Source organism: Harpia harpyja, chromosome 7 (assembly GCF_026419915.1).
Source record: "Harpia harpyja isolate bHarHar1 chromosome 7, bHarHar1 primary haplotype, whole genome shotgun sequence".
Taxonomy (NCBI): domain Eukaryota; kingdom Metazoa; phylum Chordata; class Aves; order Accipitriformes; family Accipitridae; genus Harpia; species Harpia harpyja.
Genome location: NC_068946.1, coordinates 1,162,210 through 1,180,739, shown reverse-complemented (window position 1 = coordinate 1,180,739; position 18,530 = coordinate 1,162,210). Strand labels below are relative to the sequence as shown.

Here is an 18,530-nt window from a genome sequence, read left to right as displayed (position 1 = left end):
GATGGATGAGGACGGAAATGTTTCTTATGGGCAGTTCCTTGGGGACGTTCTGCTCGGGCACCTGGTGGCAAGGGGTATGATTCCACATTCTTCCCTTTTGTCCTTGCGGAGATCCGGACCCATGCGGTGTGAGGCTGCTGGCACGCGGACCCGGCATGGGGGCCATTTGCAGGAAGCCGAGATACCGCGGGAGACGCGATAAACTGCAGAGGTTTGTGAAAAGCAGTGCGGGATGCGGAAGGTCCCCTGTCGCCACCGATCTGCCTGGCAGAGACCTCCGTCTCTCCTTTGGAGATAACGCTCTGAAAAGTTTAATCTCTCCTGCAAAGGGGATTTTTTTTTTTTTTTTTTTTTTTTTAATGAGATGCAAAGCACAGCGATATCTGACTCACTGGCAATTAGGCTCCGGAGGGTGTGTGCCCACAAACAGCGCAGTGTTTTCTAGGCGCTGAGAGTGCCTCTGGTGACTCACATTCACCTTGATCTGGCAGGATTTCGCTCCCGCGGCTGCCGGAGCGGGAGAGCCTGCGAGCTGCCCGGATGCTGTACGCGTGGTGAGGTGGCCGTGGCAGGGAGAACTGCTCTTCTTCGTGGGAAAGGGATTGTTCGGTGCTAAAAGGGGATTTAAACGTCTGTATGAAAGGATCAAGAGTCTTTGCCCCGGATTTCCTTCTCGCTGCCTTCGCTTTCTATTTTGGTTTGGCTTTTTCTCCATCTTTTTGGGCCGTTCTCTTTCCTCCGTGAAGCGTGTCAGCCTGTGAGCCTTCTCCAGCAGCGGGATGTGCCTGCTGCGGGGCCGGGCAGGGTCCCGGCACACGGCTCGGGAGCTGGCGGTGCCGGGAGCTCCCCGGTACCACGCCAGAGCCTCGGCCGGGCGATGCCATGCCCAGCGCTGCGCTCCCCTCCCTTGTACCCCAGCTCTTGTGCCTTTGCTTTCTCCAGGCTTTCCTATTGATGTTCCACACCTTCAGAGAGTGCTCCACTGCTGCTGGTTTTCTTTTTTTTTTTTTTATTGTATTTCTTGCACCATAAAAGCCATCTGTCTGTCTGTCTGCTTTTAGAGGCTTTATTTCTCTCATCTTCTCCATTTCTGTAAGAGTTACTGGAACTCTGGAAACTCTTTATGCTTTCCCTGTGTTCGTTCCCGTGCTGAGGTTTCGGAGCAGGCTGTGCATCCCTGGGCTGCCGGGGACTTCCCGGGAGAAAGCCAGGTTTGGATCTCGGTTACTCCGGTGTGAACTGAGAGCAGCTCTGTCAGGAGACCACGGTGCTGGAGTAAAGACCGGAGTCGGTCGGATTTCCCGAGGCACCGTGCAGTCCCGTGCAGACATCCAGCACTCCCTGCGGGAAGGGGACGGCTGGGCCCTGTGCCGGTCGCCCAGGCGTTTCCAGCGGGGTCAATGCTTGTCTTCGCTCCCGGAAAGGTGGAGCTCTTTGGGAGATCGTCATTAAAAAGCCCATTGGGAGATATTTTCTCCTCGGGTATTTTCCACAGGGGTAGTATTTCCCATTGATGCGGATATCCCGGCGGGCAGAGTGATGGCCTCTGACGTGTGACTCCTGCGCAGTTGTATTGTGTTACAACAATACGGTGGACCTATTTTAATTATTTTGTTTTGAAGCTCATTAAGCTGCTACTTTATATGTACTGAGCTAACTTATCTTATTTTTTTAGATCAAAGCATTTCCTGCCTACCTTGTAATGACATGCTTGAGCACATTAATTTAGAAAACAAGATAAGTGTGCGGTTTATTTACCAGTGAAGCGGTGGTGTTAAAGGGCAGTGTAAGCAGTAGCTTGTACCAGGGTCTTCCTCTTGTCGGTCCCTTCAGAGCCAGAGGGCTGGGTTGAAAGAGTCGCTGTCTCTTGAAATCACCTTGCCTTCGTGGATATGGGCTTCAGAGGAGGAAAAACCCTCATAAGGCTCCCGCTCCAGCCTGGGAGCGGGCAGGATTTTCACAATCCTGGCGTTCGCCGCTCCTGCCGTCCCGTCCCGTCCCGCAGCGCTCGGGCTTTGCATCCCGCTCGTACGCCCCGACGTGGTCGTTTTGTCAGAGGAGGAGGCCTATCATCCTGCAGAAAACCGGCTTTGTCCACAAATCGATTATATGGGGGAAAGGTGTGTGGCAAAGGAAGAAAATTCATAAGAAAAGCAGGGAAACGAGCAGCTCCTTCATTTGTGGCTACGGGGGAAGCGCACCTTCCTCCGTGAGCCCACGGCCCCATCGGGGAGCCTCTAAACCGAACCGCCGCCCTTATTTATTCTGTACAGTATTAGGGATGATCTCTAAGCTCCCGGGTTCGGCGCGCTCATGCCTATGTCGCAGTCCCTTCCCTTCGGCGGCACTGTTTTTTACGTGTATTTGGTAAAAGGGGGAGGTGTTCTCTGCTCTCGTGGTGGTGATGGGAGAGGGCAGCGCGGTCGCACGTGCCCGGGGACCTCCCGGGTAGGCGTTAGCGAGCGAAGTCTAGGAAGCGATTCTGCGCCGCACACGAGGTGGTGAAATACACGAGGAGGTTCAGAGAGAAGCTAAAACAGGGGGAAACCCCCCTGATTTCCTTAGGTTTGTGGGATTTTTTTCAATACCGCCAAGAATGGAGCTCGAGGCTATGACTCTTTGACAAGATTTTTGGTGGATTTGGAAATCTGAGAGAAACTTCCCGGCAAGTTGTGTCTGAACTGAAGCTCTTGCTGCTGCCTGATCCTCGGCGCGGGTGCAGAATTCGGGGGGGGGACGAGTGGGATAAGTCGGTGACAGGTGCAGGTTTGGGCTGGAAAGCCAGCGCTCACAAACCCCCTTTATCCAGGCGGGACAAAAGCCGAGTGTTATTTCCGACGGTTCGATGAAATGCCCCACTGTCCAGCCCTGCCACGCTAAATGCGCGCAGTGTTTGCCGGCTGGGTTGGCCGAGCGGCGGCGGGGGAAGCGGCAGCCGTGCCGTGCCCGCCGGGGGGGGGGGGGATGCTCTGGTGGTACCCCGGGGCTGCAGGGGTTCCCGGAGGAGCTAGACCACGCGTGGAGCTCCTTCCACAGGAGCAGCAGCGGGTGAATCACCGAGCGCCGGTTTCACACAGAAATTTGCTGAAGACGTTTCTCTGAAGGCGCACGCTGACTTCTGGGCTTCCCGCCCCCGGCGCTTTTCAGATCCTGTCTGAAATAATCCCGCAAGACCGGGGAAAGAGCTCTACAGCAGATGTTGTGCCCTTTTTAGAGCAAGTTGAACTAGGCTGGCAGTCTTGGACGTTGTTCGCCAGCTCGCCGCGTTAGCTGAGCTCTCGCGCTCCTCCTCGGGCCGGCTGCAGGCGCCGAGCACGCCTTAGTCCTGGTGGCATCCTCTAAAGTCTTTGACAATGGGAACTGAACTTGGAACCCGGGGTTAAAGGTTAGCTCGGCTTCGGCAGCGACCAGGCACGTGGAGCAAACGTGCTTTTGCCTTCGCAGCAACGCCACGTGCGCCTGTTCTCTCCGTTTTTCTCCTTTCTTCTCTTTCCCAGCGTTGCTCTCCAAGGCCGTGCCGCTTCTCACGGCACGGGACGTGCCGGAGGGGTCCCGCGCCGGTGGGCTCCAGCCCCGGGCTGCTGCGCTTGGGGCTTTGCCCTTTCTCTGCCTCCAGCGAAGGACGGGACCCGAAGGCGAGAGCAGCCGGGGCCGCAGCACTGCTGCGCCAGATCTGCTCCCTGACAGCCTTGGCAGGGTCTGCGCCTACCGCATCAGCATATTGGCGGTACCGCTGGGTATTAATTATGCCTTCCGCACTCGCGGCTATTCAAATGTTAAAATTGTTTATTTGCAGCTGGGTGAGCTCAAGACAGAGGCAGAAGAGCGAGCAGCTCCCCTCCGCCACGGCCGCCCTCCTGCCTCCCTCTGCTCCGTGGGATGCGGCTCCCCAAGCACAGGCAGGGACGGATCCAGCCGCCTCTGTCTCGGCATTTCTGTCCTGGGGAGGACCCGCTGCTCCCCAGCCCCGGCCACCTCTTTCTGCCCCGTTTTCCTGGGGAAATGGGTGCCGACTGCCTGGCCACGGAAGCGTGGTGGTGAGGATTCAGCCTACTTCACCCTCTGCTGATTTCCCTCCGTGATAAATCCCATCCCCTCCGCCGTGGGAAGCGGTGTCGGTTTAATTACTTGTGGGGAGAAGGGGGAGAGCAGAGGAACTTAGGACTTGTTTTAAATATCACTTTTATTAGTAGGTAATCCTGAAGCTCAGTTCTGTAATATAGATAGGTAGTGATGTGGCACATTTAATTTACCTAGGTGCTACTGTGTGTCAGCTTTTGTGCCTTAATTCCCAGTCCTGGCTTTAAAGAGCTCGGCAGCCATGTTTTTGCGAATTTATAATTATCTTGGAAGAAGTCAGGGCTGCGGACGGTGCAGTGAATAGTAACTTTCCAGGTCCCATTGGGTCTCGGTTCAGAGCGACTTGTCCTGGAGCAAAATATCGCTTAGGAGAGAGGCGCTCGGGTCGGCGGTGCCCACGGTCCCGCTCCTCCGCTGCCGGCGCCCGGGGGAGCGGGGTGGGATGCGGTGGGTTCTGTGCTGGGTGCCCCGCCGGGGTGGTCCCCACGGTCTCCCGGTGATCCCACGGTGTAACTTGCCATGTGCCTTTTGGCACCCATCCGTGCCGCCCTCGCACGGAATGTGCAGCTTCCTTCCTCCCAGCCCAGGCACCAGGGTCCAGTTCGGGCCCGGAGCGAAACGGTGATGCTCTATTTCCATGGTGATGGCTGGTAGTGTCACAACAAAGGACAGTCGCTGCACTGCAGGGATCGTCATGCACGAAAGCGGGGCTGGAGAGGAGAGCGGCTGCGGCACGCGCCGGGTCTGCAGTCCCCACCTCGGCGAGGACACGCGATTGCGGGCCAAGTATCTGCCACCGCCACCGCCGAAACTTTCCCCTCTTCCTCTTGCTCCAGCGTGAAAGTCACCCGCTGAGATGCAGCGGCCTCGTTCTTTCTCCAGCCGGCAAATACTCTCAAATACTCCTGCAAATACTCTCACGATGTGTCATGCTCCGAACACCTTTGTAGGACACGCAGCCGCGCTGCCAAGGATGGTTTTCCTAGAGCGTGGCGCCCGCTTTCCTGCCGTGTACTGCCTGGGACGAGCGAACGTCGCCCCGTCCCTCTGGCCACGGCTCCCGCTCGCACTCCAGGCGTTCGCCAGAATATTTTTGCCTCTGCCTCGCTGGGTGTTTGGAGATAGGAAATGCTGGGAGTTCGTAAATCATCCCAACAAGGACATAACCTTGATTCCCTGTGCAATACCAATAGATTACCTAACAGGAGGCATGAAATGGAAGAATGGCTCTATTTGTATAATTCTGCATTAAAAATCAGCCTATTCTGCATTTAACGCTGCATGTGAAGTGTCTCCACAGCCAGAGGAGAAAGGGGCCGGTGTTGGAGAGCAAACAAGTACCTTATGAAAGGGACGCAAATAGGCACCTCTCGCCGGCGCTGCCCTGGGATTCACGCTCGAGTGAGCCTTTTGAGGCTTCGGGGAAATGGGTTCTGTGCGAACAGCGTGCAAGCTGCTGACGGTTTGTGTTTTGCAGTTTGTCAGAGCCGCTCGGTGGCCATGATCCCAGTTAATTGCTCGGACAGATTACCAGACTCGGGGATTTCTGGGCGCACAGCGGTCGCCTGGTTTTGCAGCCGCTGGATTAACCCGCGTCCTGCCTGCAGCGTCGGGTCCTGCCCGCAGCGTCGGGGCTCGCCGGCGGTGCCACCGTCCTCCGAGGGTCCCTGGGCCCGGGGCAGAGGCGATTCCCTCCCGCTCCGTGCACCTCCTCTTGCGCATCGGCCGTGCTGGATGTTCCTGCTTTCCCTCCCTTCACGTGGGGGTCGGCACCACGTGCGTGGAGGCGGCAGCGGCTGATTTCTGAGGCAGCGTCCCGAAGCGGCCCTGGGGCTTCGCAGACTTCGGAGCCGCGTGAATTAAAACCCCGGGCGTTAGAGCGAGTTGGCCGCTTCTCTGGAAGCTCTGGCTCTCACCGGGGCATGGTGCAGAGCGAGCGTGAGAAGTAGCCTGGCACCGGGGTGCTGCCAGCCCCGGATTCGGGGAGGTCTCGCTGCCGTCGTGCTGCTGGACCCTGCGCCCCTGCGGCTGCCTCTGCCCCGGGGGTGCCTGCGCCAGGCTGCCTCTGTGGATAGAAATGCAAAATAACGCGTGCGGAGGGCAGCAGAAGAGGGGGTTTACTCCATTTGTCCTGACTGCTCTCATCTTTTGTCTGTGCCTTGCTTTTCCCGTGGATTTCTGTCCGACTTCCACACCGTGCTTGCCTACTGTGCCGGTTGCATGCAGCTCCATCGTTTCAAAAGCACTAAGCAACCCTCGATGCTCCTTACTGATTCGGAAGCATCGCGTAGTTGATGCAACCAGCGCGCTGCGCCTGCGTAGCCCTTGCGCGTGCTTCCGAGCTGCCGCGGCGCTGCGGGAGCCGTGGCTGCGACGCGGCAGCCCTGGGGCGATGGGTCCGGCTGATGCCCGAGGGGCAGCGGGTTTGGGTTCGCGGTGGGGACGCTGCCTTTCCTAGGCTGCTGCTTCACGTGTTTATAAGGTGATCCCAGGACAGAGATAATCTTGCCTTTTCAGCTCTGCCGCAATCCGAGATCACTAATTACCAAAGCGTTTCGCTTGCGTGCACGTGCTCCTCAAAACGCTCGGGGGGCTTCTGGCTGTTACGTGAAGCTCCGTCGGGGTGGGGGGGGATTCGGGCGTCCCGGTTTTCCTGGTGGGGAAGGAGCTGAAGGCGCGTGGGGCTGGTGGCAAGAGCCACGTTGCCGCTGCCCACGAGGGCGGTGAGGCCGGAGGAGCCGGGCAGCATCACCGCGCCGGCTCCGGACGTGAAAGCGCCCCGGCAGCCTCTTCCCGACCAGCGGAGAGCGCGGCGAGCTCACGTCCTCCTGCCTCCTTGAAATTAATCTCCGTCTTAAGTGCCGACTTTCCTCCTCTTCAAAGCAAACAGCTGCATCTGAAAGGATTTGGAAGGGGTTTTCATACTGGGGAGAACTCTAAAACGTGTCGCGTAGGGTGGGCAGGCTGAGATGGCTCCATTGAAACACTTTCAACACCCGTAACTCCCGTCACCTTTAAAACAGAGATTGGCTCGGTTGGGCTCAGCAAAGCAACCCTGGAGCGCTTAACGTGGATGATCCCAGTAATTATCCAAGTACTTTCCTTGAAATCTGCTCTTGTACTTCTCGCGAAGTGCAGGTAAATATTTGTAGCAGTTCCCCTTGCTGCGTGAGAATACGGCCGCCTCTTCATCCATTAAGCCGTGGGAGCGGTGTGGTTCATGGGAGCAAAGGCTTCGGATGAGGAGGGCAAAGAAGGGATTTCATCTTCTCAAGTATCTCTGTTGCTTTTTTCTTTTTTTAACCCAATCCAGAGTTTTGTTGAATTTTTCCTTGAGTCTGAGAAGTATTTGGGCATAATGTTCCCATTCACCTCTAAGATGGGAGAAGAAATAACGTGAAAATTGCCTGCCCTTCTCATTTCTCTTTGCGATGGAAAAAAAGTTGTGTGTGTGCTTATGGGGGCAGTTATAAATAATCAAAATCCTGATTTCCAGAGGGTTCAGCGAGCAGCATAATCACAGCCCTGCCTGGTGCATCCCTCCAATCCAGCACATAACCCCAGCCGGGGCTGGGGCCGTGCCCCCCGAACCGAGGCAGACGGGTGCTACGTGCACGGCCGACCGATTTATCCCCTTCCCTACGACCAACCCCCCCAACTCGTTGAGTGCAGTTGGTGAGTTATTCCACACACCGAGAGTGGCGAAGGTTCCTCCTGCCTCTGCTCTCCGGCTGGTGGGATGCAGCTCGTGCAGTTGGAGGAGGGTTTTGTGCCGTTTGATGTCTCAGCAAAGCTCAGGCGTCCTCCCAGCCTCCGAGCAGCGGTGACTTTGTGCTCACGCCTCCCGAGAGGCGAACGGATGCTCTCCTGCCCGGTGCGGCGATGCGGGGACGTGGGAGCTCCCCGGGAGCGGTGGGCTTTGGTGGGACAGCCCGGCTTTTTTTTGGGGGGTGGCAGGACCTCCGGGCGGGACGTGTCCCCGCTCCCTGGGTTGCCCTTTGGGCCGCGTCTCTCTTGCTTTGGCAGGGTGCTGGAGTGGGGCTGGGGGAGCAGGAGGGGTGGCAGGGGGAGGGAAGGGTGGTCCTGCGGCGAAGCCCGGGGCCCCTGGCTGCCACCGGCCCCTCCACGCGCTGCCTGCCGCATCCCCGCCGCGCCGGGCATATCGCGCTGCGTTGCCTAGACGACGGCAACTCCTACACGCTGCTATTTATTCTGAAGGACACTTGCTCTTATCTGTTGTTGCAAAGCCCTCAAAAGATTGCACGCCACGCAAAATTCCTCCGAGGTAACCGGACTCGCCGCTCCCATCCCGAAAGCCGCCTCCCAGGGCCGTGCCAGCCAGCGGGGTGGCCGGGAGGATGCTCCTTGGGTGACAGCGCTCGAAGGGACGCAGGCGGGAGGGTGACCCACTGAGCCGTGGGTGTCCCCCACCGTGTCCCTCTCCGTCACCGGAGGCTGTGGCCTGGGGAGCGATGCCAGGAGCGAGGGACGCTCCTGCCTTTTGGGTGTCCCCTGGCGCTGCCTGGCCACGCTCGGGCACGAGTTTCTGGCGTGACCCGGGTGAAGCGTGTCGTGTTTTCCCACACGTCCTCCTGGCGCTGCAGGGAGCAAGGCAGCGATGCTCAGGCAGGTCCGGCGCAGGAGCAGACCCCCGCGAGCTCGGGGCTGCCGTCGCTGCAGCTTGAGTGTGTCACGAGCAAGCGGGAGGAAGCGGGAAGAGGGGAAAAATCTGTTTTTTCCTGCGAGCTGCCAATCCTGAGTACCGAGGGCTAGCATTTTGTCTTTCAGAAGCTTCCACACAGCAGCTGGGATTTAGCGAGCACCAAGTTTGGGCTGGGCGCATCTTCCCTCGCCTCGTTCAGCGGCTATTAATAAAAGCGCGCCGTGCGCGCCGCTTGCTCGCAGAGGGCAGGGAAGAGGTTTGGGTGCGAGAGGTGATACCTGGGCTGAGCGTAGCGCTGGGGAGGTGCCTGGCACCTCTCCTTCCTTGCCAGGAGACATTTCAGATGGCACTAGGGAATCAGGGAGAGGCTGAAATCAAGCCTGATGTGCCACCAGAGTGAATGTGAGCATTGCGAAGGTGAATCTGAGTTTAACGCTCTTGCTGGAAGCCTGAGCTCCCGATTCCTCGCCGGTGGAGACGGGGTGTTGCCTGTGGCACCGCCGATGCACGGCAAGTGGGGGATGCTCTTCGTGCTGCCCTCCGCGGCACTGCCACCGCTCTGCCGGCCTCTAAAAAAAAACCCCCACCAACAGCGTGTTTTGGGTGGTTTGGTTTTTTTGAAGCCTTGAAATTCTTCCTCCCCCAGCCTGAACTATTTTGGTTTATGTTGTCTGTTTCTGGCTCTTCCCTTTCTCCTTCTGTGCTCTTTCCCTGCGTCGCCTTATTCCTCCCCAAAATAAATGCTGTTACGTTTTGAAAAAATACCCAATTAGGAAAAAAAAAAGAGAACCTGTGAGCAGAAAAAGACTGTGCCTGAGAGTATCCAGGTCAGCTCCTTTAGCTTCATTTGCTCATGCATGGAGGGAGTGTACAAATGCTTCTGTCAACCAGATGCACATTTTGTAGTGCTACCAAGGACTTTATGGGGCGCAGTGCTGTGGAGGATTAGCCTGTTTAGCCATATAAAGCTCTCATTAACTCCTGCTGAGTTCGACAAAAGTCTTTCTTGTGTAAAAGCTGAATAAAATGGAGTAAAGATTTTTGGGCTTCGGTCTAATGATTTTTTTTCTGGGGGGAGAAAAAAAAGAACAAGAAAAACGTGTGTATCAGGTATTTTCTCAAGGCGCAACGCCGTGCTTCACGTGAAGTAGCATCTTAGGAGGAGACGCGAGCGGAGCAGAGCCTCGCAAGGTGCGGTGCCGCTGAGGAAGGGAGAGGGCTTTGACGTGACGCGATGCGATGTGATGGTGGCACGTCACATCAAAGCTGAATTTTAAATACCGAGCCCGCCCACGGTTCAGCGTGATTTCCAGCTGTTCGGTGAAAGAGGGGGCAGTGAAAGGGGCTGCACGTCCTCCCCTGCTAGGTCAGGGGCTCCGCTGAGGAGACGCCTGGCGCGGTGGCCGGCGAGTCCCTGTGCCGCGGGGTCGCATTCGGCACTGGGTACCACGCTCCGCAGGAGGGGACGCTCCTGCTGCGACCTCCTCAATAGGAGATGGGTTACACGTGCAAACGCGAGAGTCCACGGACTCTTCTGCTTCAGCTCGTTGAGGGATTAATACCGCCGTCCTCTGTGGGCTTGCTCCTTGCACCTTGGCTTGGAAAGCCGGGGAGCAGGGGTCGGGCTCCCCGATACCCCTGCGACTCGGAGACCCCAGAGCGAAGGCTCTCGCTGCTGGCACTCTGCCTGTGCCATCTGCTTTAGGTGTTTCACCTAAAAGGGCTGAGTTTGGGCAACGCAGACGCTGGCCGCTTCCTCGGGGCGTTTGGTGGTAAAACCCATCCTCGAGTCGTTCACAGCCTTCGCAGATCCGCTGAAAAGCAGCAAAGTCGCGGTTTCGGATGGGGGTCCTTGGTCTGCCTTGGTGGCGGTGGTGGGTTTCGCGGTGGGAGGAGGGTGGGGGCGGGGTGCAGGGTGCCCTGCCGTGCCGTTTTGGGGGACGCGGGCTGGAGCGCGGCGGGAGGACGATGGCACCGCTTCCCGCGATGCCGAGGGCCGTTTCGGGTGGCTGGGCTCGAGGAGCCGGGGCGCGCCGTGCCGGGAGGGAGCGCGCGGTCGTTCCCTTGCCTTTCTAACGCTGTCGCTGTCTGTCCACAGGTCAGGTTGCCCGCTCGGAAGCCATGCTTGGATTTTAATAGCCATGTTCCACCTAGCCATGGACCTCGCCAGTTGCCAGCCCCCAGCCAGCGGTGCCGGCGGGAGGCTTTCGCCACGGCCGGCGCTCCGGCACAGACTGTCCCGCGGCTCGCTGTGGGGCGCGGGGAGCGGGGAGGACCTGCGACGTCCCGGCCCCCCCTGGACCTGCGCCCCCGTAACCCCCCCGCAGAGACCCCGCTCCCGCCGGCCGCCCCCCGCCGCCCCGCTGCCCGCCGGCCGCCCCCCGCGCCGGCCACGCTCCCGGAGGGGCCGGCGGCACCTGCGCGGCCGCGGCTTCGCCCCCCGGGACGGACGGACCACGGCACCGCCGGAGGTCATCGTCTGGGGCCCCACGGGCGAGGAGGACTCCCTGGAGACCAGCACGCTGCCCGGCGCCTTCGCCGCCGCCACCGCCGCCGCCACCACCGCCGCCACCACCGCCGCCGCTACCGCTACCCGCCGCCGCCACACCGCCCCGTGCGCCCCCCAGCACCCCAGCTCCCGCGCCCGGCGGGGATGCGCCCCGCAGCAGCCCCGGCCGCACCAGCACCACCGAGCCGGCCGCCGGCCACAGCAGCAGCGGCGGCAAGGATGCTCGCCTGCCCCGCGGGCTGGGAGACAGCACAGGTAGGGTCTGCCGGGCCGGCAGCGGCGGGTAAATTGGGAGGGCTGGGGGGGGGCCTGGAGCAGAGGGGTCACTGCAGCACGAGTTTCCCCGTGGCAGCGGTGCTCGGGATGGAAATAAGTGTGCGATGTTAAACGGGAGCGCTCGGGAGGGAAGCGGCAGCTCTGATTCATCGCTTTTATCTGAGGCGTTTTCCAGCAGCTTGCTGTGTTTTTCCCATTAGCGGTATCCATCCACAGCCCATCTCCCGTAGTCGTGTTCAGCGCGGCGCTCGGGCACGGCAGCGCGTTCCCCCAGTGCTGTCTGCTGTGTGGACATGGATGGGAAAGCTGCTTCCCATTTATTTCAAATTATATTTGTTATTGCCAGTATTAAACTGTGGGATACCATTGTATAGTTTACAGAATTTATTCACTGTGCATCGACTGCTTTTAGCCTAGAGTGATTTTCTAGTCGAATCAAAACAGAATCTTATGGCCTAATCTCAATCCCAGTTTATTTATCTAGCCTGCCCTGCTTGGCAGAAAGAGACAAGCCAACCACAGTGGTGTTCCTGACTTAGAGGAGTTATTTATAGCGGCGAAAAACTCCCAACGTACACGCCTTTTAAAAAAAATGCCGGAATCGGCTGGATAAATTAGCAAGGGAGTGTCGATAACGACTGCTGGCATGAGCTGCTCGCTGCGTGATGAGATTTTCAGCCTTATCTGCCCAGACCTGCCGCAGCCGGTGCCTCTGGCCTCGGTGGCATCGTCCGGTGGGCTCGTCGTCGGCCGGCCGCGGCAGCCCATCCGCCGGCTCCGTTTGCAGCACGTGGGAGGATGGCTCCTGGCACGTGCCAGTGCTTTCCGACTTAGTGAGTGAGTTGGCCGCCTCGTTTAGGCGAGGACGAGCCGGCGGTGCTGCCCGCCTGCCTGCCGGTGCTGCTGCCGCTGCCCTCCCTGGCCGGCAGATTGGCAGAGAACCGCAGCCCCGAGCCTCCGTGTCCCCGGCAGCCTCCCGGGGGACCGGCTGCTTTAATCTGCCGGCTCTTAGCTCTCATTACGGGCTTTTGCCAGGATCGGAGTTTTTGCTAATTAACTTCTTTTTGCCGAGCGGTGAATACGATAAATTCCTTCCCGGGGCTAAAGGACCTTCTTGATCTCAGCCTGTCCACCCTAAATTGAAAAGCGCCCGAGCTCCGGATCTGCTTTTCCTTCCACCGCTGGGGCTGAGCACCCAGGAGAGCCCCGGTGAGGAGCACCAAGCCCCTGCCGCACCTCGGGACCAGCGTTTTGGGAGCGAGCGGCCAACGCCGTCTCGGAGCCCCGGCCGTGCTGTTGCCGGTTTGTGCAAGGCTGTGCATTTTTCGAGCTCTGCTCCTCTTTGTTATATAAGCTTTAGCGGCTGGAAGTGTTTGTTCTCTGCTGGGAAAAACATATGGCTACAAATTAGGATTAGGTAACTCGTCAGTACTTTTTATTTGCCTCAGCGAGCATTGCAAATCCCCATCCTGCCGTCCTGTAAGGCGCCGCACGTCATGATAGGAGCCCGAGGGGGGTGGGTGATGGGGAGGGATGCTGCTCCCGCAGCTTGTGGTCCTTCAGCTCTCTCTGGCAGCAGCCCTGGGGGTCGGGGTGGTCCCGCTTGCAGCACCCAAGGGAGCTGGGGCCACCCTGGGAGCCGGCAGAGCCACCCCAGGGCTCCCGCGGCCGAGGGGACCCACGCTGCCGTCGGATCGGGTGCTGCCGTCGTGCTAATGAAGGTGCTGCGTTCCCCACCGTGTCCCTCCCGCGCCGTGCCCCTGCTTCCCTCTCTGTGTTGCTGGAAAGGGACTTGCTACTGGGCGCCCGGTGATGCTGGGGGACCGTGGGGGGTCCCTGGGGCACGCGTGGGGTGGGAAGGCAGCAGCATTCACTTAGACGAACAATGAAAGCAATCCTGCTCAGTTAGGTCTTCCTGTCGCCCCGCTCCCCCTTGCTGAAAAAGAGAAAAAAGGAGAAAAAAGCCAGCAACAACGTCTCCGTGACTCACTAGCAGCAAAAACAAGCTTAAAAAAATTCCCCTGGAATAGCAAATATTCTGCCTGTAGGTAGGAGAGAAGGCAGACGAGCGATTACTTGCAATGTCTGGAAAGAACGGAGAGGCTGGTACGTGCCGCTCTGGTTTGGGGGGTGCTGCCGTGCAGGGGGGCTGTTTTGGGCAACCCACAGCTCAGGTGTGTTTGTCCCGGTGCCACCTCTGCCTGCTCGGCGCCTGGCAGAGTGCTGATGGCAGTCAGATGGGGACGCAATATGTTCACCCAGGCGTAGTTTATGCTTATGCTTCTCAAAATTGCTCTTCCTTTTTCGGGGGCTGTCGTGATCGTTTTACGGTGGAGCACGGAAAGAGAGAAATAATTAAAATTCCGGTGTGCTGCGAGAGGCGAGGGCTGTTTGGAGCTTTCGCCGGGGCGGCCGCGCGGTTGCTCTCCGTGCGGGCTGGGCTCCTCTGCCAAGGCAGAGCATCCTCCTGTACTGTGGGCTCAGCCAAAAAAAAAAGAAGAAACGAGAAGAATGAATCAGAGACTGTCAGAGTGAAGGCATGAATTGCGCTCGCTGGGTTGTCTGAGGCTCTCCTTTCAGTATTATTAGAATAAAGCCGTCTTTAATTAAACCTTTAAGTGCTTTATAAGGCAGAAGACTTTATGTGCCGTCTGCCGCTCTTAATGGCGATTTGATTGCTGGTACGCAACGAGTTTGGCATCGTGCTCTGCGAGCGGCGTGCTGGTGAAGGAGCTGGTGCTAAGGGGCACCCCCCCCCAAGGCTGGCCCAGAAGTGGGGGACGGGTTTGCCGGCCAGGGGTGCTCCCGGGTGGAGGCGTGGGGCTGCGTGGGCGCTGGCGTGGGCACCCGCCGCGCCAGCAGCCGGAGCCGAGCTCATGGCGTGCCCCAGCCCGCCCTCCGCTCCCTCCCTGCCGCTGGCCGGGGAGCGTATTGGGAATGAACAATAATAATAATAATAATAATAATAATAATAATAATAATAATAATAATAAAAAAAGACATTCGCTTCCCTGCTGGGAGATGACCCTGCCTTCAAAAAGAGGGTGCAGGAGAGGGGGCGCTGGATGCAAGGAGATAGCGGAGGCAAAAGGCTTCAAAGGAATTAATTAAAGATAAAATGTGTTTAAAAGAAGACCCTGGGCGGTGGGGATGCAGCCGCCTCTTTGATCCGCCGTGCACAGGCGTGGGGAGCCATCGCAGCCGGGGGCCGGAGGGGAGCCGAGGGGGCTGGACGGCATCTCCTGGGCCAGCACCCACCGGTCGCCTTTCCCGGGAGGTTCCCGAAGGATCCTTCATAAGGCTGTGCATCAGCTGTGGTTTTCCTTAAGGATGGAGGATGATGGCTGAAGCAAGAAATGAGCGTGGCCGTAAGCTGAGCTCTCTCTGGCGAGGGAGAAGGGACTGTCTTTCTCCCCGGGATTAGCAGATGTCGGGCGTGCGTGTGTGCCTTCACCCACGTGTGTCTAAACGAGCCAGAAACTCTCCTCTGCTGCTCTCAGAAGTATTTATTGCTCGGTGATATTTGCTGTAACACCTGAGCAGATAAGTCCCAGTGTCTTTAGCATAAGCCTCTAGGATCTTTGTTCTTGGCAAGAATATTTCGCAGCAGCAGCAGCAGGAGGATATTCTCCTCCTTTCATCAGTCCAACCCAAAATACCAAGAGGTTTCCAGGAACCTTGGTGGGTTTTTTTGCCGAAGAGCTGCATTTTCACTTCAGGATGACTAATGCTCGCTGGGCCGGGTTTTGGAGCTGATCGCCCTGATTTGCCAGGTGGAAAACCAGGGGGCTTTGCCTGCCCAAACTCTGCTTTGAAGGCAAGAGGGGTGTTAAGAGGAGCAGACCCAAGGCGGTTTCCCAGCGCAGTGGGTCAGGCAGCAGATGAGCCGGTTTTGCACTGGAACAAGGTTTTCCAAGACGACCCCTGCCTTATCTCCTCCTCCGTATCTAACCCTTGTGTTTTTTGTAAATTATTTTCCTTACAAGCTATTAAACGGCACTAGGGTTCACGTTAACTGCAAAGCCTGACTGATCCCCCCTGGGAAAGGCTGGTTGTGGCTGTGATTGCTGCAGAGCGGCCACGCAACGCTCCTGATTGAATTTTTCTGTCCAAAAGCGGTTTTATGGGCCAGATGAAGCTTTCGGGAATCAGATGGCTGGGGAAGCTGTACTGTCTATTGAGTCCAGCCAGTTTTCCCCAGCCTCTCCGCGATGCTCGGGAGCATCCCGGCACCCAGGGTGTGCAAGAACAGAGGAAGGCGTCTCGTGGCAGGGATGAGGACGGGATGCCGAGCCCCGTGAGAAGACCCCGCTCGGGAGAGAGCCCCTCCTCGGGCAGCCCCTAGCACCGATATCCCCACGTCCAAAGGCCGGCGGCCCAATGAGGTGCCGCGCCGAGCCAAGCCGAACGCGGGGCAGGGCGGCGGCAGTGGCGACAGCGCCGGTTGTTGGCTTCTGAGTGGGCTGTGATGCTCACCGTGGAAATTGCTTGGAAGGTTATGTTGGCCGGGAATGATTGCCACGGCACCGATTCCATCTGTGTTTTCATCGTTTCCCTCTCTACAAGCTCTTCAGCTGCTCCCAGGAGCCAGTTCCGTTTTAATGCTCGTTACTGGGAGCCCGTTGGGATGGCCTCTCCCCTGCCAGACCCGATGCTTTGATTGAGGAGCGGGAGGGAGAGGCAGATCCTGCTGCAATCAAGCGCTTGCCTCTCCGGCTCATCCCTGCAACTCCAGGCCCTCCCTGCTTCTCGCCCCATGCCGGCAGACCCAGCCTTGGCTGATTTAGGAGATTTACCCTCTTTCGGTGTTTCAACTCACACTGGGAGCTGCGGGAAGGCTGAGGCAGAGCGGGGAGAAAGGAGCAAGGAAGCAATCCGCGCGGCACGCGTGCGGGAAGGGGCTTAGGTGCTTCGTTGCAGCCCTCCTGGCTGGGGTGTAGCAGGTATTTGGAGCATCTGTTGTTTTCCTACCACTAACGGTAACTCAAGATTATGGTCTGCAAAATGAAACGGAGCTGGTTTTGCCTTTTTTAATTTTATGCAGCTTAGAGGCCTTGACGAGGGTCTTCAAAGAGTTGCGGCTCGTAGCTGTTTTTATTGGGAGAATGAAGAATATGGTCTCCCTAACCAGAGCTGTTGAAATAAAGGCCTTAGGGGATAGAGGTTCTCTTTGTTTTTAATTAAGAGCTTATATCTCCTGTTCGCCGCCATTGCGCACTTCTGCAGTAGCAAGACATTAGTCTCGAATGGATTTTCTCATGGAATTAATTCTGTTGATGCAGAGCTGTCCGGGAGCCGTTTCAAAAGGTGGCCAGAAAGGCCAAAACTCAGCGCTTTCATCTCGGTGGCAAATACACGGTCTTTAAAATAACATATAAAAAAAGCCCTGGCATTTGCTTGCTTTGAGAAGATTGGGTTTTTCCCTGGACCTGGGGAATTTGGAGTTGCATTTTGCAGGTTGATGCATGGCTGCTGCCCGAGCGGCCGTGGCTGGGGCTGCTGCCCACGGGGACGCCGAGACCGGGTCTCCCACCGCCGAGGGGACGAGAAGTCCCCGGTGAGAGCGGAGCGCGCTCGGACGGCGCGCGAGTGGAAAAACCCAGCAATATTTCAGCATTTCCAAGGGTTCAAAGAGCGCCTTTGAAAAGCTTTCCCTCCTGGCAGGCGACACATTAAATTCTGCTGCACTAGCAGAAGCGCAGGGGTTTGGACACACTTTCAATTCCATTAAATACTTCTCCTGTAATTACCCTCGAGTTAAATGGTCACTGCGTCAAATTGCCTAGTAAAAGCCTTGTAAGAGGGAGCCTCTCGCAGTCCCCTCGCAGAGATGAGGCATTTTCAGCTGCCGTGGCCGGTGCTGGACGGGGCGGCAGCTCGCCGGGCATCCCAACCCGATCCCGCGCGCCAGCCTCTGCCCTTCCTGCAGCTTGTTTCTTCGCCGGTGATTACCGTGTAATTAAGTGGCCGGCGGGTTCTGTAGCTCGCCGGGATCGGAGCTTTGCCATTTGAAATGTTGGCCACGGAGATGGGCAAACAAAACCGAGCCACCGTAATTCCTGTTTCCAGGTTCTTTCCCGCAGCCTGCCCCGTGTTTTGGGGGCACAGGTTTTCACTGTGAGTTACGCGCGTGCCAGGAGGCTTCCCGCACTGGAGGAGGAGGGTAATTTGGCTTTATGAGCTATTGATTTTATCCTCCAGGTCCCTTTCCTCCCGCCCTTCCTAGGGCTGTGTTTAAAATAATGCTTTGCTCTTCGCAGCCATCCCTCTTTCACCTCGCCTCGCTCCCCGGGTGGTGTGTGTCCCTGATGGGGTGTTCCCCTCTCCCAGGATGCCCCATCCGTTAACTCCTTCTCCTGTAGATTGGATATTTCTGTTCGGTTTTGCTCTGTACGGTTCCGTACGTTTCTTCGAAGGCCCGGAGGAAAGGATTTGATACATTTGTGAAGTAAGAACAAAGACCTATTAGTCCTTATGGCAGCGGGTGTTGCTGTAGGGCTTCCCAGGAAATCATCCCCGGTACCCATCAGGTCCCTTTCCCTCTTTCCATCACTGCCGTGGTTAAGGCTGCCGGGAACAACATCTCCCATCCCCTTGAAATCCCCCCAGGCTCTGGTGCAGAATTAATATGCGATGCAAAGGAACTTTCTTCTATGCTGGTACATATGGCAACTTATGTATGTGATGGAGTCTAAAATTATCCAGCCCTTCTTAAAATCCATGTGTCCTGCTCCGAAGAGCCGCCATCCTCCCCAGTGCTCAGCCACCTGCAATCTGTTCTGCCTGCGCCTTTCCCATTACGTAAGTGCAAGGATTAATTGCATCGTTAGGTTCTCCCATGTCCCTGCCGCCTCTGCCTCGGCTCCCATCTTTGCAGAAGATCTTGTTTCCGACGCCGCTTCTGTTTTCAAAGGAATCGGGCACTGGGCTGTTTTTATTTTATTTTTAGAGTCGTTCCTTTTATCTTTTTCGGCAGTGTCCCACTGGGAGCTGCTCCAAGAT

At 57.6% G+C, this 18,530-nt stretch overlaps 1 protein-coding gene across 1 annotated transcript in view; it reads left to right on the top strand.

Annotated features, from left to right (window-relative positions):
• Nucleotides 1-18,530, top strand: part of AJAP1 (adherens junctions associated protein 1) — a 46,259-nt gene that overhangs the window by 7,263 nt on the left and 20,466 nt on the right. Inside the window, 2 exon segments of the mRNA XM_052792685.1 lie at nt 10,842-11,336; nt 11,338-11,507. Coding sequence (XP_052648645.1) covers nt 10,842-11,336; nt 11,338-11,507 — 665 coding nt within the window.